The 22,336-nt window shown below is 47.3% G+C and overlaps 1 protein-coding gene across 2 annotated transcripts in view; it reads left to right on the top strand.

Moving 5' to 3' along the window:
• Positions 1 to 2,380: 2,380 nt before the first annotated feature.
• PLCXD3 (phosphatidylinositol specific phospholipase C X domain containing 3) overlaps positions 2,381 to 22,336 on the top strand; it is a 102,277-nt gene continuing 82,321 nt past the window's right edge. For both annotated transcript variants that reach the window (XR_013233019.1, XM_077347048.1), the window contains exon 1: positions 2,381 to 2,708. Coding sequence is in view for 1 of the 2 variants with exons in the window: in XM_077347048.1 (XP_077203163.1) it covers positions 2,606 to 2,708 (103 nt within the window). In the remaining variant the exon portion in view is untranslated. The remainder of the gene's footprint in view (positions 2,709 to 22,336) is intronic.

Genomic DNA, 22,336 nt, shown 5'->3' with positions numbered 1-22,336 from the left:
TTTCTAAATTACCAACTTTCATTAAAAAGAAAAAATCCCGTAGCCCTTTCCTTTGCATAGATACGCCTTTCCCTTTATATCTGCACTACAGACAGCCCATAGCCCAACATTTCTTGTGGTGGAGCAAATATTTTGTTACGGGGGGGGGGGAGGGGGCAGTGGAGGCACCCGTCTCCACTCGCAAGGTTGGAACAGGGAAGGTTGTACAGGGGGGTGGACACTGGCTAGCTGCAGGAGAGGAGAAGGATGAGGGGGAGTCTTTCAACGCAACAAAGCTTTCTAGCTCAGAGGACTGCAATAGGAAGACCCCATTTAGAGGAAGAGGCACTGTCTGACCAGCCAACATGCTACGGCAGAGTGGAAGCCTCCCAACAAGAAATCTGGTTGGTACTTGGTAGGGCAGGGCTTGTTTTGGTTGGGGCGCCGCCCTTCCCGGCTCCCCGCCTGTGGCTATGGGCTTGACCACAGAAATGCTTCAATATTGACTTTAAACCCAGTACACATTTGGGTTGCCATGTCAATATGATGATATTACTGTGTAATTTCATTTCATTTTTCTAAAAAAAAAGAAAAAAGGAAAACCTCTCGTGGCAGGGAGGGGAAAGGAAATGGCTACTGCGGTGACCGTCTCAGGGGTCATGACTGCTGTGTGGATGGGGAAGATCCAAAATTTCCTCACGCACACACCAACCAGTGATCTCTTGCAAAACTTTGGAGCAAAGCAGGGTTTGAGCAAGATCGGAACAAACCAGGGGGTGCACAATTCTGTGGGGAAATGTGGTGGAGGGGAAGAGCGCACTTCAGACCCACATTGACGATGAAGCAGATAATCCACGTGGTAGGAATTCAGCCACTTGGCATGACTGCTGGGGGAAGCGGCTACCAAAATCTGGGGTGAATTAAGGGCGCTTCTGAACTTTGAAGGGAGAGCACTGTTGAAATGTCAACCTCTCCTTTGTCATATAATGTGCTGATGCAGTTCGCACATGCAAGAACACTGCCAGTGGCACCAGCTGCCCAGCCCACATTGGCTGGCTAAATCTCTTTCTCCTATCAGCAGTATTTACAAGGCAGTCTTAAGAAGAGTCACACCTGTATAAATCCACTGAAGCCCATGGGGCTCAGAAGGGGGTAACACTGCTTATGACCACGCTGTCAGAGTCGGGTTGAGGGCACAAAGCCATAAAGAAGCTGTGGATATTGCTCTGCCTGTCTTAAGTCTCGGAACAAGCTGACTCTTGACATTTCATTTGAAAACACATCCATCCCCTGCTTTTCTCCCTCAAGTGGCTTCTCATAATGTTCTCCCTCCCTCTCCTTTATCCTCATAGTGACTACGCTGTGAAGCAGGTTAGCTTGACTCACAGAGAGTGACTGACCCAAGGTCATCCGGTCAGCTTCCGTAGCAGAGTGGCCATTTGAATCCAGATCTTCCAGGGAGGGCAGGGGCTGTGGTTCATTGGAAGAGCATCTGTTTGGTCTGCAGATGATCCCAGCCAGGTTCCGTCCCATAAGAACAAAAGGAGAGCCCTGCTGGGGCAGACCAGTGGCCCTCCTAGTTCAGCACCCTATCTAACATAGTCGCCAGCCAGTTCCTCTGGAGCAGGGGTAGTCAAATTGCGGCCCTCCAGATGTCCATGGACTACAATTCCCATGCAAATGCTGGCAGGGGCTCATGGGAATTGTAGTCCATGGACATCTGGGGGGCAGCAGTTTGACTACCCCTGCTCTGGAAGGCCAACAACAGGGAAGGGGCTGAGGGCTTCATAAAAACATCAGAACAGCCCTGAGGAGAAGCTCTCTGTGTCCATTCCCTCCACTCAGTGCAAACACTTATAAACCTCCATCATGTCCCCCTCATCCCTCTCTTTTCCAAACTGACCCCCCCCCACCCCCACCAGCATCTTGGGTAAGGATCAGTTCAGCTCAAGACCCGGGACGGCTGCTGCCAGACCGTCCCCACAGTTGGCCGATGCACGTTCAGTCTGTGCTTTTGCAACTAGATTTTCCCGTTTGAAACAAGGGCCCATTCCGCACTTGTTGGATAATGCCCTTCCAGTGCACTTGAGAAGTGGATTATCCTGTTCCGCACAGGAAAATCCAGCCGCAAAAGTGCGCTGTAATGGGTGCAGAATTTGGAAAGCGCCTCGAAAGGCCACTTTCCAGCAAGCCAAGAGCGGGCAGCTCCCTGGGTTCTTGTCCGGGAAAGGGGGCGCTCCTCGCCTCCTTGGGTAGGCTTCGGCGACTTGTTCCGCGGCTCTTGGCGCGCCCTTGGCACGACGAGACGCCCCGGGCCGACCCCTTCTCCGGGCCGCGGCTCCTCGACGCCTGCGCCCCTGCGGCGAGAAGGCGAGGCGGCGCGTGGCCGGAGCGGCGGCCCGGGCGGGTGGGAAGGCGCGCGCGTGCCGAGCCTGCGCCATCCGCCGGTGGGTGTGGCGCGGCGTGGGGACTCTCCCGCCGGCGACGGAGCGGAGCGGAAGGCAGCGCGGGGCTTGCGAGAGAGCGGCGGCGGCGGAGGCAGCAGCACCTTCGCCACCAGCAGCAGCAGCAGCAGCAGCAGGAGCAGCAACAGCGGCGCCTCCCTCCGTCCGTCCCCGCCGCGAGCATGGCTTCGTCGCAAGGCAAGGCTGAGCTGACCTTCGCCGACTGGATGGCAAGTTTGCCCCCCAGCATCCACGGCGTGCCCCTGTCCAACCTGGCCATCCCAGGTACGAGGCGCTGCCCGCTCGGATCTTTTGTTTGGAGGGGGGGTGGGAGCGATTGGGCAGGGGCCGCTCGAAGCCGAAGGAGCCAAGGCTCGAACCCCCCCCCCTCCTTCCCCTTCGCCTGCACCCTCCTGCAGCCCATGGGTGACATTGACCGGACCTGCTCCGGAGACGGTGGGCCGGTCTGAGCCCAGGAGCCCCGGATCGGTGGCGGGGCAGGAGCGGTTCAGCCAGCATGGCAGTGCAGAATCCAGTCTGGATTGCCACGCTGGCTGGCTGAACGCGGTGCCTTGCACGGAGGTACATCGAGGTCGGCTGTCTGTAGCAGGCGAGTGTCTGCGGGTGCCTTAAAAGACGCCTCAAACGTGCGGCGGGCGATGAGCGTGTCTGAACCCTGGCTCTCTCCTTCAGAGACCTTCTTTGGAGCCTGGCCGCTGAGCCTTGGTGCCTTTCCACTGGGTGGGGGTGGGGATTGGCTGATACCTGTGTGGAGGACTAGACATGTGCCTCCCCCAGGTTCCTAGTATTAACAGTCACAATGATATCCAAGGCTTCACCTGCTCTTGGATCATCGCCCTACCGCCAAAGCCAGCCAAGCCCTAGCTGAGATCAGGCAGAAGGAAAGTTCAGCCATGGAACTGGATTCCTCCCTCCAGGGGGCTGGACCTATTGGGATTCCCCCCCTCCCCAAGACGCTTTGCACATGTTCCATAGACGTCTTCTGTCCGATGACTCTCGGGCTCGTTTCATGTATGCACGTGCGCAGTGCTTAGTGGCTCCAGTCTGGAAAGCTGACGGCTCCAACCTGTGCTCCACATGGCGCGGTGCTTGTTGGACATGTGTTGTTAATGCAACTGACTCCCTTCCCTCCCCCTTCTGGGTGTTCTGAATGACTTTAAGGGCGTGAGGCTGTCTCTCCCCTGAATGACCGTTCTGACCCTCGGAGGGTACTCCCCTCTGCAGTGCTCCAGTCTCACGTTCCACTGAAGTTGCCGCCACCAGGAAGGGATGAATGAGCCATTGCAGCTCAAAGTGTACACAAGGAGAGGTGAAGAGCTCCGTTAAAGCGAAGAGAGCTCCGTTCTGGTTAATGAAATGCATGGATGGAGCAGGTGAGAGGCAGCCGTGGCATCAATTGTGCTAGCGGAAAGAAAGGGCGGCTGTCTGTGGCTTCGCCTTCCTCTGTAAAGTGGAAGAATCACTCCGTCTCCCCAATATCTCTTGCCGGAGTGGAACTTTTCAAAATCCTCCTCGGATCCCTTTTGCCCATCTCAGAGCTAGTGTGATATAGTGGATATGTCAGACTTCTGTAAGGCTCTGGGTTCAACTGGGCAGTCAGCCATGAATTGTGTCTTGGCTTGACCTTAGGATTGTGGATGACATTTCAAAACCCTTTGAAGGAGGCATATTGATACTATTAGGTGCTAATAACCCCCTCCTGCAATTCCAGCTTCCCTTAGAAAAAACAATCAAATTATTTATTAGGGATTATGAATCCTAATTACCAAGCCTTGGCTCCCCCCCCCCTTTGCCAGTTTCATTGTGCATTATCAAGAATTATTTCTTTTTGCGTTTTTGCACATTGCGTTTTTGCACATGTTTGTGTGGCGAGAAAGCCAGTGAACATGTCAATTTCGGGATTTGCATTACAAATCCTAGTGGAGCAAGAACTGTTCAGCTTTGTGGGGGAAATACCCAGTGTGGGTTTTGCAGGACTGCAATATATAATTGTGTCTGTTGTGCTGAGGGTGGAGGGGAGGGGAGGCCTGGGGGGAGGCATTTGAAATAACAGCAGCCGTGATAGCTTGGAACGTGACCTTACAATAGGTGTGCTGGGTGCAGTATACAATGCTTGGTAATTGGGGTGGGGGGTGAGGGGGAGGCATTCAGATATGCAAAGGCAGCCCTGAAGCCTGGGCTGTTCCACCTTTGCAAGAATGAGAGAGGTGTGCTGTGTGATTGTTGTGGACGGTAATGACACTACTAATATCCTGTATTTTTCTGCCTCTGAAAAGTGCTAGTTTAACGTAGGGTGCCAGCCGCGGGCAGAACAAAGGTAAAATCAGGTGGATTCTCGGAAAAGGGGAATGTGCTTTAACAGAGCCTCTCAATAACTCCTTGCTTTGTCAAGAAGGTGCTTCCAATAATATTTTGGAGGGGAGGGGGAACCTTTGTACCTTGCAGCCCAAGAGGACGGGCCTTTTTAGCTAATTGAAATCTACTCTATGCTAATTGAAATGTAATGCATGCAAATAGGTTAATTGCTCCAACACAGAAAGTGGGGAAGCCTGCTCATCTGAGCGGTGATTATCTGGCTAGTTAATTTTTTAAGAACACCCAATTATCGATTGTTCCCTCCCCCTCCCCCATCAAGCTGCATTTCAGATACCTTAAACCCTGAACAGGCCACAGGGAACAAACTGCAAATGCCTGTGATTGGAGAAGTTTCTCTGTACGCTTAAGCGCTTTGAAAGGCAGAAGCTGGTCTCTTAGTGGAGAGCCAAGTTCCGGGGAACAGCACACACTGTGCTTGCAAGGACAGTCTGCAGGGTGGATGCCATTTAATCCCGCTCTTGTGCAGATGAAAGAAGATGTTTCTCCTCAGACAGATGCCAAAGGCTTGATAGACCTTCTGAAACAAGTGCTTTGCAGCGTGATGGGTACATGACTTGGGTTGCCTGCAAGACGGATGAAATGGAATGAATAAAAGTGGACCACTCATGGGAGCCTTTCAGTGGTAGGGAGAGACAGAATTGCCATGTTTTGCACAGACCTCTCCCAACCTTTCTGGACATGTCGCATTCCACAGTGTTGTCTTCAGAATTTGGGGGCCACATGAGCAGGGTGAGCCCAGTGGACCCATTCAGTGAGGAAGGGGTAGATCATGCTAAGGGACAATTTCCTCCCACTGCCTCTGGCCTATTGGGTGCTCTGTGGTCATCTTTATGTGGATATCATTAAATGTGTGGTCCACCTTCGTGAGAAAAAGCATGCAGTAAAGAAAGTCAGCATGAAACATACCGGAAACAGCACAGCTGGATTGCAAAAATTAAAGAACAAGGCAGTGCAAATGAGAGAATGTAGACAATAAAAATGCAACCCGATTCCCTTTATGAAAGCACCCTCCTGACCAATTCTGTTTATTGCAACCAGCTCCATTTACTTCCTTCCTTCATTTATGCTCCACTTTTTTCGCCAGTGGAGACCCAATGTGACTTACAACCTTCTGTTTTCCTTTCCCTTCTTACAGCAACTCTGTGAGGTCAGGTAGGCCAGGAGTGTAGAACTGGCCCAAGGTCCCCCAGCAAGCTTCCATGGCAGGATAGGAGGTTTGAACCTGCATCTCCTAGATCAGGGGATCAGGGGCATTCGCTGGCAGGGGCTCCTGGGAATTGTAGTCCATGGACATCTGGAGGGCCGCAGTTTGACTACCCCTGTCCTAGATACTAGTCTGTGGCTCTAACCACAAGGCCCTCTTGAAGAATTCCACTGTAGATGTTCTGTGAAATGATGGGAACAGCACAGATGGAGGCTCTTTCTAGAGCCAGTCCTGCTCTTTCCCCCACAAAGTCCTTCCTGTGCCATTCTGAAATGCTTCTTTGAAATGACCTTGGCAATATTGGTTCAGCACTCCAGTTTTTCTCTTCGGTGGAGCAAGATGGTGATCTTTTTTTAAAAAATTATTAATCTATTATTAGTTTCTTTTAATAAGGGATTTTAGTCTCTCCAAGAGTAAAGGTAAAGGTATCCCCTGTGCAAGCACTGAGTCATGTTTGACCCTTGGGGTGACGCCCTCTAGCGTTTTCATGGCAGACTCAATACGGGGTGGTTTGCCAGTGCCTTCCCCAGTCATTACCAGTCCCTTAAACCACTATATTAAAACAAGAGGAGATGGGAAAAGGAATTAAGAATGCATCAGGGTGAGTTAGGCCGAGCAGCTCTCAATGCCTTCTTCTCTCAAGCCAGGCCAAACACACCAAATATGTCATTCTGATATCGCAGTTCGGCTAGATGTAAATCCTTCGAGTTTTGAAACTGCTAGGGAGGAGGAGAAAAGACCAAGGGATGCTTAGTTGACTAATCTCACAAATGATTAATCAATTAGTGAGTTATTTGCTGTCCTGGTGCATTGATTGACTTGCGATGTAAAGGAAAATCTCCTGTCTTCATTAAAATCCTCCAGCTATTCTTTCCGTTCAAAATCTCAGGGTTAACAGGTGACTAGGTTAAAAGCAATCTAGGAGAGTTCTTACAACAGCATCTGCTTTTAAAGTCAGCCAAAGGGTCACCCCAGCTGTGCAAGCTTGAGAAGCAGGAAGCCAAGGCAACATTTTTTACAAGGGCCAGTGACAGCCGTGTGTTTTTGCCCTCCAGTATCCCTATAAAAGATGCTGGCACACATCCCAGTGTGCGATCTGAGAACTGAACCCAGCCAGCATCATCCCTTTGCATTGGAGAAGATGTTGGGATGTCCCCATAGGGACTGTGCATCACAACTGTTTGGACTGACACACACACCAAAAAAAGAGGAATGAGAAGCATTCAGAAGGTCAATGTGGATTGGGGTAGAATGATATATCAAATACTGTGGTAGGATTTTCTTCTCCTTGAATTGTTTCACTTGAAGAGAGGACAGTGCTGGAACATGAGGAGCAGCTTAAAACAGATTAAAATCCAATTAAGTAAGTCTGTAGCTTCATGCAGAGTGATGCCTACTTCAGTTCATTGATATTGTTGGATTTAGGCATGGCTTTCTCTGCATACAACAGTCCAGTTCTAGTTTGCAGGAGAGACAGAGGAATCCTAAGAACACTGTCCTTGGAAATCCAAGTAGTATTCTTGCCCCAAAGGATCCTTTGACTATGAGGAAGGGTGCTTCTCCCTCAGTTCTCTCTATACCACAGCCAGAGACCCCCAGAAATTAAGGTTCCAGAGAGTTCACAGCTGGGCAGGAGGGAGGGATGCATATCTGCACAGAAGACTATTTGATGAACAAAAGTTACAGGTAAGTGCAACATTGTTTCTATCTTTGTGCCCCATGGGGGGAGTAGCAAGTTCACTGAGTGATGGAGTCAGTGTGAATCCCTCAAAGGGAGGGACCATGGAGGACCATCCCCAAAACAGTTGTTTAATGTCACATATTGACCTTCACCCACAACTGTCGTATGAAAGAGCAGTGAGTTCTCTACAAGGGTCCCAATTGAAATACATGCCATAATGTGGCAAAGAAAAAAAAGCATTCTTTTGAAGAGAGCTGTGGTACAGGAAGTGGCATTGAACAGGATTGCTCTGCGTATTGGCTTTTGCGTCAGGGCAGTATTTGACTGGATGAATAATAGGTATGTTAATTGACCTCAGTCTCCTCTCTGGAGATGATGATCTGTGATGTATGGGAATATCACCAAGTACTGATCTCACTCTGTTCTAGGCCCCCTAGCAATGGGTTCATCTGCATCCCTCCTCTCTGTGGCTTCTCTTCTACCTGATTGAATAGCTTTCCAAGCTTCTCAAAATCATTTATTAGACATTTTATTTTTAATTATTCCATTTGTTCTCAGCCCTGTCTCTGGGGACTCCATGCAGATTACATCACAAGTAAAATTACATATACAAATAGAATATGGAATACAGATAAATTTTGAATCAAATTTAATACATTAAAATTTAACATTCTTGAATTTAAACCAACCAATTGCCTAGTTCTTTCTATTGGCTGGAAAGGAAAGAAAGGGAGGGAATGGGAAGGCGACTGTAAGCCGCTTTGAGCCTCCTTCGGGTAGGGAAAAGCGGCATATAAGAACCAACTCTTCTTCTTCTTCTACCCACCCTATTTGGGTATAATTTGGGATTTCTTGACAATGGAAAATGTTGCCTCCAGTCCTTATATGCTAGCCTAATTTGAGAGCCTCATATTTCTTCCCTAGTTGAGGAATTAATTTAATGCTTGTGTGTATTTTCTTCTTAGAAGTATTATTGGGTTTTCCCTGCAACAAAGTTTAGATTTGTTTCTCCAAAAGGAAGACTGTTTCATGCAAAGCTAACGCAGCAGAGAATTCAGTTCAGAACTTGAAGGTTATCTGTATCCATTATTACAGGGGGGAGGGGAATGCATTCATGGGATACGTTATCTTCAGCTACCTAATGGATTTGTCTGGACTGATGCAATATTGGAGATGTTTGTGGCTTCTGTGCAGTGCCTAATACAATACTGTTGGTTTCCCGATAACTCACTGTGGTTGTTTGCTGTGCTTTAAATTAACGTGCTTATGGCTTGTGTCAGAGAAGGGCTTCAGCCAACAGCTGTGACCTTAAGGGCACTTGGGAGCAAAGCTGATTGAACACTGTGGGCTCAGATTCTTACTGAGGGCTCCTAGCTTATTGGCAGAACATTTTCTTGGCATCCAGAAGGTTGCAGGTTTGATCCCTGGCATCTCCTGAGAAAAGCATCAGGTAGAAGGTGACATGAAAGATCTAGAGAGCTACTGACAGTCATAGTAGGCAGTATTGAGTGGGGTAGACCAACTGTCTGTTTCGATGTAAGCTGTACACCTTTCTTGAGAAAGGGGCTCTGGCTCAATAGGACCGTTTATGCACTGGGAACTTCACTGTCCCACCCCCCTGTCAGGAGCACAGATCGGGGGCAGATGAGGTGCACTGGGCCAAATGCTTCCCCATGTGGGTGCAGGAAGAGGTGGGGCAACCTGCCACAACTAATACTCCAGTCTGCAGCCCTACATGAAACCTCCAGTGCATAAACGGTCTAGCAGAGCATCTGCTTGTAATACAGAAGGTTCCAGGTTCATTCCTTGTCATTCCCAGATTGGATATTAAGTTTGGAAAGACCTTGGAGAACTGCTACTAGCCAGATCAGGCAAGGTTGAGTTGGATCGACCGTCATAGAAGGCAGATTGTGAATTATATGTGGATTCTTGTATATATGAGATACGAGCATTATCAGGGAATGAGAGACTATTAGAAAGCTGCTAGTGCTGTTTTAGGTCCAGCCTAAGGGACTGGAGAAGCTCTGTCAGGAGCTTTGCAGCAAGGGTGGCTTTTCCATTTGCAAATCTTCCAAATTGCACCAGATGTCACGGAAGTGCATTTGATTCTAGCTTTATGGCGATAGAGTGAGTATTCCCATCAGAAACAAATGGAATCGATTCCTTTTTTTAATCGCCGGAGGCCACGTCTCCATTGCTCATGCACACTTGTATCAGTAAAATTATCTATTTGTGTGCAAGGCCCTAATCAGCCATTCCCTGAATGCCAATCTCCAGTGCTGAGTGATAATAGCCAAGGCAGCTACTTAGAGATTTTGCAATAATGATTTGATTGGCCCGTGATAATGTCCTTCCAGAAGGCTCAGTGTTCAAGAGAATCAATCAGACTTCTGTCTGACATCCGTCTGTTGCAAAAACCCTTCTGTCACCGGGATCCAATGAGATCGAACCCATTGGCATCCTCATTAAAGGTTAATGCAAAACAAGGGACGCTCACTTGCCAGGTTCGGTGCGGAGCTGTCCGTCTGTCAGTGCTGAAAGCTGGTTGCTGGAAACCGGCAGGTGAAAGACAGAGGAGGAGACAGAGGATGATATTGGGACGGAAGGAGACAGAGGATGATATCGGGAAGCTGACGTGGAGCTGGTTGGAGAGGAAAGCCAGACAACTGAGTCTGTTGGCTAGACAGACTCAGCCTTGACCTGACAGTAGGGTGGTTCCTATCAATTAGTCATTCACTCCAGTGAGCAATTTATTTATTGACATATGTATACCCCACCTTCTGGTTTGGCTCAGGTATGAGCCTTCCTCCAATTTAAGTGGCTCTTCCATTGGGGAAAGAGCTGCCACAGCAGAAGGAAACTTCCCTAGGCTGGAGCAGAGGTGGCCAAACTGTGGCTGTCCAGATGTCTATGGACTACATTTACCCTGCTTCAAATATCTATAGCTAATAATTTAACTGTACGTGGCTGTGTGAGGGCAGTTCAGCAGTGGAATAGGTTGCCTAAGGAGGTGGTGAGCTCCCCCTCACTGGCAGTCTTCAAGCAAAGGTTTGATACACACTTTTCTTGGATGCTTTAGGATGGTTAGGGCTGATCCTGCGTTGAGCAGGGGGTTGGACTAGATGGCCTGTATGGCCCCTTCCAACTCTATGATTCTATGATTCTATGATTCTATGACAGAGGCATTTGTTCTGAGGGCAAAATAGGCACCCAAGATCAGAGCATCTATCCGCAATGATGAAGAATGATCTTAAAGTGTTACGTTTTATTTTGTGTGAGATAATTAAGTTTGTTATCAAGAGGATAGATGCAAAATGAAAAATTACACATCAGCTCGTGCAGAGGCTTAGTGTGGGCAGCAGGCTCCTCTGAAAAGTACAATTGGAAGTTCTCACTGATTCTCAGCTGGCAGCCTATGATGGTGAAGCACCCTCAACCATTAAATCTGGCTGGTAGGAGAGGAAAAGAGCTGGAGATGGGATAATGGAGGTAATGGCCAGCAACATTTCACTCTTCTTTAAACATGACAACATCTGAGCAGGAAGAACTTTACGTTTCAGACACTGAGCCTTTAAAGGTCATTCTAAATTTTCTATGGTTTCAGGCAAAGGAATGTAGTTTTTGGATAGTCTTTGAAATAGTTGTCATATTTTATGGCCAGGCCAGGGTAACCACACCATCCAAACCACACCAGAAAGCTCTCTCTTCCAAAGCTGTTGTGGAGGTCATAGTTTTCATTTCTCCTCTGGAAAAGTTTGTCTGTATTATTACAACATAACCAAGAAGATAGGAAGATACAGTACAAGAAGAAGATGAAGAAGAAGAAGAAGAAGAAGAAGAGTTGGTTCTTATATGCCGCTTTTCTCTACCTGAAGGAGGCTCAAAGTGGCTTACATTTGCCTTCCCTTTCTTCTCCCCACAACAGATGCTCTGTGAGGTAGGGGAGACTGAGAGAGCCCTGATATTACTGAAGAAGAAGAAGAGTTGGTTCTTATATGCCACTTTTCTCTACCCGAAGGAGTCTCAAAGCTGCTTACATTTGCCTTCCCTTTCCTCTCCCCACAACAGACACCCTGTGAGCTACTGTGCCAATGGGAGAGAGTCCCTTTGGGTCTACTCCAATGTTCAGCTACTACTCTAATACAGGGGGCCCCCAACCTTTCTAAGGCCCATAGGCCCCTTTGGAATTTTGAGTGGCAGCGGTGAGCCCCTGATACTGTACTGTATCAGTTTTCCAAATACTAATTCTATTTATTCTGCATATTTCTGTAGTAGACCTTGGGATGGTTTTGTTCTGCCGGGTGGCAGAAAGTGAAATCCGTTTACCCAATTTGTATTCACAGTACTTCCCCGGTTTCAGCAGCCCCATTTCTTATCGAGCCTGAGACTGATTCCTTGAATTTTCAGTATTATTGCTTCGGGGGATTAGGATCATCACTGCTTTCGTTTCCTCTAATCCAGGCAATCTAATTTGCATAGGATGCAAAGGGTTTGCTAATTCAAGCACGTCCATTGTTTTGTTGTTTATCAGTTCCTTTGTGTCTGCTGAGGAAGTTTCAGAGAGAGCATCTTGTTACCGGCCTTTTGTTCATGCCTGATTCCCCCCTTACTTTATGATCAGAGAGCCGACTGACGTGGTAACTAAGTCCGTGTGGTGGACATGTGGTCTGTCAGTAGAGGGGGCCTCCGAATTCAACTCTGGGAAACTCTGATCCTAGATGTTTCGGATCCCTGTTTGGGATTTTGGTGTGTGGGGGAGAAGGAAGTAGGGGTTTAACTGTTACCCTCTACCACTGTTTTTCTAGTCTGAAATGACTTCAGGGCTGCCATTTTCCCAATGGGAAAACCTACATGTGGCCGTAGGTATGTGTAAGCGAATAATGACTCCCCGGGGCCATTTTGAGTTTAAAAAATGGTGGGTTTTTTTTGGGGGGGGGGTTTAAGCTCCTTCCCCCTTTGTGCTTTGTGTTTTTGTAATTTGTGAATCATGCCTCAGACAAGTGCATAGCTCATCAGGGAGACCAGGATTAAGCATGTTGATCATGTCTGTGACTTATAGCGAGGGCCGGATTTACATGAAAAGAGGCCCTAGGCTATTCCACTTATGTGGCCCTTTCACCTCCCATTTTTAAGTTTGTAATTTACACGAGAGATAATAAAATAATAAAATACATCATTACTGTGATATATATCAACATGTTAAATGAAACATGTTGTGATTGGTACTAACCTTTATAAAAAATGTGGAATATAGGCCCCTCTTGATCTTGAGGCCCTAGGCTGAAGCCTAGTGAGCCTATAGGGAAATCATTGGGCCATCCTATACAAAGGCCCGGAATACTGTGAGCCAGCTTGGTGTGGTGGTTAAGAACAGTGGCTTCTAATCTGGCGAGCTGTATTTAATGCAACCAGCTGGGTGACCTTGGGCTAGTCACAGCTCTGATAGTGCTGTTCTGACCGAGCAGTCCTGTCAGAGCTCTCTCAGCCCCACCTACCTAACAGGGAGAGGAATGGAAGGTGATTGTAAGCCGCTTCAAGACTCCTTCAGGTAGTGAAAAGCGCAGTATAAAACCAACTCTCCTTCTTCTTCAACATCGTCGACAGCACATAAACACCATCAGAAACCTGGCATGATTATTACTAGCAGTTTATGAACCATGAATTGATTGATTTTAAATGTAGTTCAAGTGTAAGAAATTCCCCATTTCTTTTTCTGTAGAGCTGAAAGAGGCATATGTGCCCTGTAATCGGACTGAATGGTGTTTGTATCCCTTAGATAAGAGTTCAAAGAGCCTCATGTGAGCTATGAATTCATAGATTTAATTGTATTTATACCCCCATTTCTGCTGGAGAATTCCGATTGCCAGCATGTCTCCCATCCAGCCATTGACCAGAGACACAAAGCTACATAATTTCAGCAAGATTACTGCTCTATGTGCCTCACCAATCATACCCTGGGGCTGATTGTTCATGCTCCTCTTATTGGTCAGCTTTTTCTTCTGTCTATTAACAGAACAATAGACTCCCCACCCACCCCAAACCCCATTGTGAATCTCTGTATCATTTAATTGTATTTCTCCTTCTGGCATTTGGATATTGCCTCTTCAGCTGATGTTCCCTGTAGCTTAGATTTGTCCAAGAGCAAAATTCTCTTGGAAAGTTTTAAGCACATCTGTTTAGCCATGTGGACGTTACCGAAGTGTGTAGAAATTATTACTGCTCGGCTGTTTAAATATTGCTGAAATGCTCCTTCCAATTTCAGTTTGGGCTAAAAACAAAGGATGGCTCAGACTCTAAAACTGTGAACTTCAAAACTGACTTGCATGTGAATTTTCCTCTGGGTCCTTTTCTCACTGATCATGTTTTACTAGAATGTAACTACCATTATGCCAGTGGGAATATTTAGAATCAGAATCGTACGAAGCTGTAAGAGGTCACAAAGGGCCAACCAGTCCAGCCCCCCCTTTCTTGGCGACATACAAATCACACATCCCTGAAAAGTCCTCATCCAGTATCACCCTAAAAACTCCCAATGATGGAGATTCCACCACCCTCTGAGTTGGTATATTCCATCTACGAACAGCCCTATATTCCACCTATGAACAGCCATCAAAAAATGCTTTCTACTATTTAAGCACAACTTCCTTTCCCATAATTTGAACCCGTGGCTCCTACCTAGTCCTTGTCTCTAAAGCTGCAGTAAACATTTTGGCCCCCTCTTCAACATGTTTAGCTTAGACCTAGTTAAACACAGCTACCCTTGGAGTTACTGGAGTGTAATAGACAGTGCTTTGAGGTAGATCTAAGTTCAGATACAAAATTTACATTGGGCCGTTCTCTGTCTGTCTTTCTTATGCTAGACCTCGCAGGGGTGTTGTGACTGGCTGTGGCTCAGTTGCAGAGTCTCAGTTTAGCATGCAGAAGATTCCAGGTTCAGTTTCCAGAATCTCCAGTTGAAAGGATGAGATAGCAGGTGATGGGAAAGGGCCTTTGCTTGAGTCCCTCACTGAAGAGCTACTTCCTTATCTGATGGGCTGGGTCAGTGGTAGTCAAACTGCGGCCCTCCAGATGTCCATGAACTACAATTCCCATGAGCCCCTGCCAGCTGGCAGGGGCTCATGGGAATTGCAGTCCATGGACATCTGGAGGGCCGCAGTTTGACTACCCTTGGGCTGGATAGTCTGAGTCAGTATAAGGCAGCTTCAGGTGTTCATGTGATAAAAGCGTAGATGCCAACGTCTGCCGTTCTAAGGAAAGGTCTGAGACAGATGCCAGAACTGGTTGTCTACACATAAGGACCACATTCCACAGTCGTTTTTTTTTTCCAGACCTCATGTTGAGAAATGTGAAGTGTGAAAAGACATCTCGTAAATCTGCCAACATGAATTTATTTACGTTCCTTGATGCCCCTTGCCTGTCTGACTGCAGGGAGTTTGCAGAAAGGGTGTCTAAGTGGCTGTGTGTTGAATGCTTCACAAGTTGTTTTTTTTGTTGTTGTTGTAAAAAAAAAAAAACCCTGCCCAGGCAGTTTCCTGACAGACAGTATATGAGGGATATGCTGAGCAAAATAAACGTAATGGCATATCTACAGCATAGAACTCAATGGTCTGCTCAGGGAACCCAGAGAACAGCCTCCGGGGAAGGCTAGTCATCTCTGACAGAACTTTCAGAACTACTGTTCATTGAATCACAGAGATGCCAGTTTCCAGGTGCCAGCATTCGCTGGCAGGGGCTCATGGGAATTGTAGTCCATGGACATCTGGAGGGCCACAGTTTGACTACTGTAGAATAACAACGGTTCTCTAGATCAGGGGTAGTCACCCTGTGGTCCTCCAGATGTTCATGGACTACAATTCCCATGAGCCCCTGCCATCAAATGCTGGCAGAGGCTTATGGGAATTGTAGTCCTTGGACCACAGTTTGACTACCCCTGCTCTAAATGAGTTCAGTTCTGCTGGACAAACCAGCTGCTTTGGAAATTGATCTCTTTGGCCTTCTGGCCCATTGAGGTCTCTTCTCTGCCCCATCCTCTCCCTCCTTGGGCTGCACCCTCAATGGTCTAGGGCAGGGGTAGTCAAACTGCGGCCCTCCAGATGTCCATGGACTACAATTCCCAGGAGCCCCTCCCAGCGAATGTTGGCAGGGGCTCCTGGGAATTGTAGTCCATGGACATCTGGAGGGCCGCAGTTTGACGACCCATGGTCTAGGGATTTCCCAGTTGGCAAACCTAGCCTGCATGAAACTTCATGTTTAGTGCAGGAAACCCCAGGTAATTGGCTCCATTGTGAAACTGCCCTTGTCCCTCAGAAGTTTCTCTTAATGCTCTCATAACATTTTCTGTGGGTGGCGGCATTTCTCGGAAGCCTTTTATGCAACAGTGAAGTCTGTTGGGTATGAACAACAGGTTATACAATAGAAAACATGCATTTATTGTTTTGGGATTCCTGAGGTTCGGGATGTGGGACCTGGTTGATCATTGGAACACAATAGGTAGGATGGGGGTCATAATAAGGTAGGAGGGAGAGCTGGTCTAGGATGAAGTATCATAGAAATAGATGGGGGAGGCAAAGCAGATGCAGTATTAGAGCATTTATGCTCTGCCTGCCGTCTGTCCCAGGTTCTGTCCCTGGGGCCTCCAGTGACAAGGATCATGGAGTAGGTGATGTGAAAGACCTCTAGCTGAGAGCCTGGAGCACCACTGCCTGTCAGAATAGACTGTGGTGACCTTGACAGAGCAGTGGAATGACTTGGTACAAGGCAGCTTCATGGGTGTTCACAGTGTCAAGTCAAATAAATACTGTCGGTGCAGGGATTTGTAGGGAGGAGGTGCTGAATGTGCTTTGATGCAGACCTTAGATTTTCCTTCAGAATGGTTTGGGAGAATGACTGTTGCTTCTTGAAACACACACACACAAACACACGCACTCTTGCTTTGTTAGAGAACTCTGAGAAAGAAGCCAAAACTCGCACTATGGGCCAAGCCCTGAGGGAAATTCTGTGTAGGCCTTCCCTTCCGTAGTGGGCTTAATCACTCTTAGATGGCAGTTCTCCATACCGTGGTGGGAAGCAGAAGAGCTGGTATTTTTATACCATGGCTTTTACTCCCCAAAGGGGTATCAAAGTAGCTTACAATCGACTACCCTTCCTCTCCCCACAAAAGACATCCTGTGAAGAAAATGAGGCTGAGAGGTCTAAGAGAACTGTGACTGGCCGAAGATCATCCAGCTGGCTGCATGTGGAGGAGGAGTGGCCGCTCTTACCCACGACAAGACGCTGGCTCTCCTGATCCAGTTTCTGATCTACCTCCTGCTCTTTCTTGCCATGCATAGGAATGCTGCACAACCGACCTCATTTCGAAGGGCCAAACTAGATTTTACATTTCACATGGGTTTGCCACAGGGACTGTCCTGCAGCCATGAGTTTCTGGAGGCAGCTCCATTTAGAGGCACCTCAGGGCACCTAAATTGAATCAGGACTATGACTCAGAGGAAGGAGGTCTTCTGCCATTCCCCTGAGCCATTTCCCAAAGGTGAAAACAGCCCAAAGGAATGTGATTTGCCCCATCAAGGGGCTGCATGTGCCCTGAATCCAGCGCCTCATGGTGCTAGATATCCCGCTCAAGGCGGGCTCCCTTCTTCCCCTGCATTGTGGTCCTGAACCAAATGGGGCCCTTGAGGATGGAGTTGTGGGGTGGCCACCCACAGCTGCAGCATGGCTACAAGTCCCCCTAGTGGCCTTAAGAAAACATGAGAGCTTGCCTTTGTTTCCCACAGAACTTCGTTTGCATCACCAAATTTGCTGGCTCCCAAGGTTTGTGCTTTTCGTTCCAGCACGATAACCCATCTCTTCTTTCCGATCTGGATCGCTTGCGGTTTTGTCAAAAGCAATCAAATTTGGAGCAACGTTGAGGAGCTAGAGATGCTAATGAAAGAATCCCCGAGACAGGAGAAATGGGCAGCCATAAAACTCCGCTTTCTCAAAAGAAATCCATAGATGCTCATTAACATGGGAGCTGGATTCAACGTAGGGTAGAGTCAGAGATCAGTTCCTTGCTTAATTTTTCTCTCCTGGCCATTCAGGGAAGGAGGATTCCGCCGTCTCCCCCTCCCCCTCCCAGCATCGTAAAGTAAGGTGATTCTTAATTGCCTCTCAGGGGAGACCCTCATGGAACAAGAATGTGGGAAGAATTTAGCATGTGCTAAGATGGTCCACTAACAAGAATTCAGAAAGTCTCTGGGATGTACACAGCTTTTCCTGCTCTCTAGTGCTGAATAGATCTTGCCGCCAAAGAGATGCTTTCATCAAGTAAAGGGGGAAATGAATCTGCCTTTACTTTGGGGAGGGCTAGTGGCTCAGTGGTAAAGCATCTACTTGGCATGCAGAAGGTCCCAGGTTCTATCCTTGGCATCTCCAGTTAAAGATATCAGGCAGTGGGTGAATCAGACTATCCAGGTCTCTTGTTGGAACACGCAAGAGCTGTAGTACGCATGATTCAAGAGCATATGAAGAATATCCAACAGGGGGCATTGGAGGAGACATAGATTTAGTATAGATAGATTAGGAACTTCCTGATATATTTCAAATAGTCTCCTTCTATGTTCTAATTGGCTCATTTGGAGACTTCCTGCTCCTTTGAGAATACTTCCTCCCTGCTTGCCTCCAGAACAGACAGAATGACGACAACAGACAATTAGGCTTAGGGCTCTTCTTTCTATACAAAATTTGTTTTTCAATAAAACCATTTTATTCTTTTAAGCAGTTTGGTGCTTGGGCCCTTTTTGCAGCTTTGAGCTCTGCTAGCAGTACTTTGCAGACTGGCAGTGACATTCCGAGGTCCCAGGTCTTTTGCCATACCTGCTACTTGGTCCTCTTAAATGGAGATGCTGGAAATTGAACCTGGGCCTTTCTGCATCCAAAACAGAGTGTGTTCCACAGAGACCTGCACTGCACACTCCGGAGCGCTGCTGCCATCGACCTTGGTTGATCTTGAATCAGTAAATGATGGCTTCCTGCGTTCTCTTTGGCTGGAGACAACCAAAGGTGATTTTCAGAGAATTGGTGGCATGAAGGACTCCACTCGCCCGTGTCTCTTATAAACTGTTTTTTGTGGGTTAAAAGACCTGCTGACCACAGAAGAAAGTAAGACAAAGGAAATATGCAGGCACTGCAATGTGAGAAACAGTTTTCCTCCATCATGCCCCTTCCAGTCTCTATATCCAGTCTCAGCCACAATACAAATACTAATAAATAAACAAACAATGCCCATCTCTTTTCAGAGAAGCTCTTCTTTGACTGGAATGGCACTTTTCATCACTGCAACCTTGATGGTTTAACCTCTCGATGTTTAATTACACTTCTCACATTTACTAATTAACCTGTCAACACCTCTGCCTGGCCATCATTTTCCTTCTTCCCCATCTCACAGCCAGGTTCAGTCTCAATGATGATGCAGTAATTTTTTTCTTAGAATAAGGACTTCGAGTTTGAGACATCTGCTCCCATTCATCTTCCGTAACTCCCCCGGGAATAGTCCTGTGAAAGGGCGAGGGTCAGCACCTTTTGCTATTTCAATGTTTTCTGTGGTTTTGGTTTATCTCATAATGTATGGTCAAAGCTCATTTGATATAACTTCTAATGTTCTCTATATTTGCTATATTATTCTAGTTGCATCCAAGACTGAGTGTTGTCTGACCCTTAAAAACATCATTCTGTGACAACTTAACCCAAAATTTGTGTGTGTTATGTGCTGTCCAGTGGCTTTGGACTTATGGCAACCCTATCAAGTAGCAACCTTCAACATGTGATTAACAGTCTTGTAAACTGAGGCCCATGGCTTACTTTATTGAGTTGATCTGCCTTGTTTTGCATCTTCCTCTCTTCTTACTGTCTTCAGATTTTTCCTAGCATTATTGTCTTCTTAGAGGATTGTCTTATGATGTGACCGAAGGACAATTGTTTAGTCATTTCATCTTATAGGAAGACTCTAGGCTTTATTTGACCAGGAACTCACTTATTTGTCTTTTGGGTGAGCCATGGAATCCTTAAAACTCAGCTCCACACCCCAGTTCAAATGACTCAATGCCCTTTCCATTCTGATTCTTTTGGTTGCAGTCTCCCTTTTCTTTGACTACAAATGAACACCAATTTTTAAAAGGTCTTCTAGACTGTTTAAAATATGCAAATGTGGAATATTAGATTGTAGGATGCATTCTATGCTGCTAAATCTTCTGGAAAGACAACTGGCTTTCCTGCCCCCAGGCGCTGGGCTCCAGTTTGGCGGCTTCACCAGGCATCATCGTACACTTAAAAAAAGAGAGAAAAATAAACTCACGTGGACTATGAAATCACCCAGGTGTCAAAATCAGTGGATACAAGAGGCAGTGGCATCGGTCACATTCCCTGCCCCAAGTGAAGAAGGTTTTTGTACCTTGTTTTTCTCTACCATGAAAGTTCTCAAAGCAGCTTACAATTGCCTTCCTTTCTTTTGCCCACAACAGACACCCTGTGAGGTAAGTGAGGCACAGAGAATTCTGAGAGAACGGGAACTGGTCTGAGGGTACCCAGCAGACTTTGCGTGGAAGAGCGGGGAGTTGAACCTCACTCTCCCAATTATCCATCACTTAACCAAAACACCCCGCTGGCATTTAGTTTACGCAGAGGTACTTAGAATCATAGAACCATAGAATCATAGAGTTGGAAGGGACCTCATGGGTCATCTAGTCCAACCCCCTGCACTATGCAGTACACTCACATCCCAATTGCTCATCTACTGTAATCTGCCACCTCCTTTAGGCTTCAAAGGAATCAGCCTCTCCGTCAGATGGCTGTCCAGCCTCTGTTTAAAAACTTGTGCTGTCCTCACATGTACTTATAATGTAAGAGTGTCGGGAAGTGTGAGAAAATGCAGGGTGGAAAGAAATGCATAGCAGACTCCACTGACCCAGCTCTGAGCAGAAACAAACGAACCTATATTTCCTCTCCCTCTGTTCTATCCCCTCCAATTAAAAAAGCCCTTAATCTCTTCCCCTTGATAATGTCTTGCCTCTATTGACAGGTTCTGTGGAGAGGAAAACATTTTGCCATCTGGACCGAGTCCTTTTTCTCTTTCTCTCCACCTCATTTACTTTCCATTTAATTTTAAAGCTGAGCTGTAAAACATCCCTACCTCCTTTGCAACTGAGCGCTTTTTAAAAATTGCCACCGTTCGGGAACGACGAGGCGGACAGATGTGCTGCAAAATATGGTCCATGTTTATCCACAAAGAATGGGACACTATAGAGGAGGGGTAGTCAAACTGCGTCCCTCCAGATGTCCATGGACTACAATTCCCAGGAGCCCCTGCCAGCATTCGCTGGCAGGGGCTCCTGGGAATTGTAGTCCATGGACATCTGGAGGGCCGCAGTTTAACTACCCCTGCTATAGAGATACTTGGACATGAGGTCTCCCCTTGAGATGAGACTTCTAGCTGTTCAAAGCTTAACCAGTTCCACAAAGCCTGGAAGATAGAGCTACTTGCTCAGGCCTGTGGTGGGGGCCAGGCAGAATATCTAGAAGTGCTGGCTTCACTGCCAAAATAGAAGGAAGACCTGCCTTGCATTTCCCCCAAGTTCTATTGAATGCATCTGGTGTAATGTAGATAGAGCCTGTGGGTGTAAAGAGCTGCAGCTTCTAATCTGGTGAGCCAGTTTTGGTTCCCTGCTCCTCCACATGCAGCCAGCTAGGTGACTTTGGCCTAGTCACAGCTTTGATAATGCTATTCTCACAGAGCATTTCTGTCAGAGTTCTCTCAGCCTCATCTACCTCACAGGGTGTCTGTTGTGGGGAGAAAAAGGGAAGGCAATTGTAAGCCAGTTTGAGACACAGTGAAAAGTGGGGTATAAAAAACAACAACTCCTCCTCCTCCAGAATAGTTTTATATACTGTCCTAAGCACAAAATGAGCCTCTTGTGGCACAGAGTGGTAAGGCAGCCGTCTGGGAGCTTTGCCCATGAGGCCGGGAGTTCAATCCCAGCAGCCGGCTCAAGGTTGACTCAGCCTTCCATCCTTCCGAGGTCGGTAAAATGAGGACCCAGCTTGCTGGGGGGTAAACGGTAATGACTGGGGAAGGCACTGGCAAACCACCCCGTATTGAGTCTGCCATGAAAACGCTAGAGGGCGTCACCCCAAGGGTCAGACATGACTCGGTGCTTGCACAGGGGATACCTTTACCTTTACCTTTAAGCACAAAATAAGACTTCAGCCTCAACCCAGACGCTCAGTTCAGAAAGCAGAGCCCCAGTGATTCTGAGCCACAAAATCCATTTCTTATTCTAGCAGCACCTTGTTTCCAAAAACTCATATTGCAGGAATCTTTGTAAAAGGGCCAAAAGAGCTCAATTTTCTCCCGATCTCATTTTTAAGAGCAAATTTGGTAATCCAATAAAACCTCCTGAATAGGTTTCTAACTCCTTAGCAACAGCAGCCTGTGTCATGAATCTCGGCTAATCTGCAGTGCGTCTTTCAAGTGCCACATACTGAGCCCAGCTCGACTTGGAATCGATACCGTCAGGAGCGGTTGCTCCAGCCAGAGCCTCTAAGGCGAGCCAAAGTGAAGGTCAGTGGAAGAAAGATGCAACTGCACGGGCACATGTG

This window comes from Paroedura picta, chromosome 7 (assembly GCF_049243985.1).
Source record: "Paroedura picta isolate Pp20150507F chromosome 7, Ppicta_v3.0, whole genome shotgun sequence".
NCBI classification, from domain to species: domain Eukaryota; kingdom Metazoa; phylum Chordata; class Lepidosauria; order Squamata; family Gekkonidae; genus Paroedura; species Paroedura picta.
This window is presented reverse-complemented; position numbering and strand designations above follow the sequence as displayed.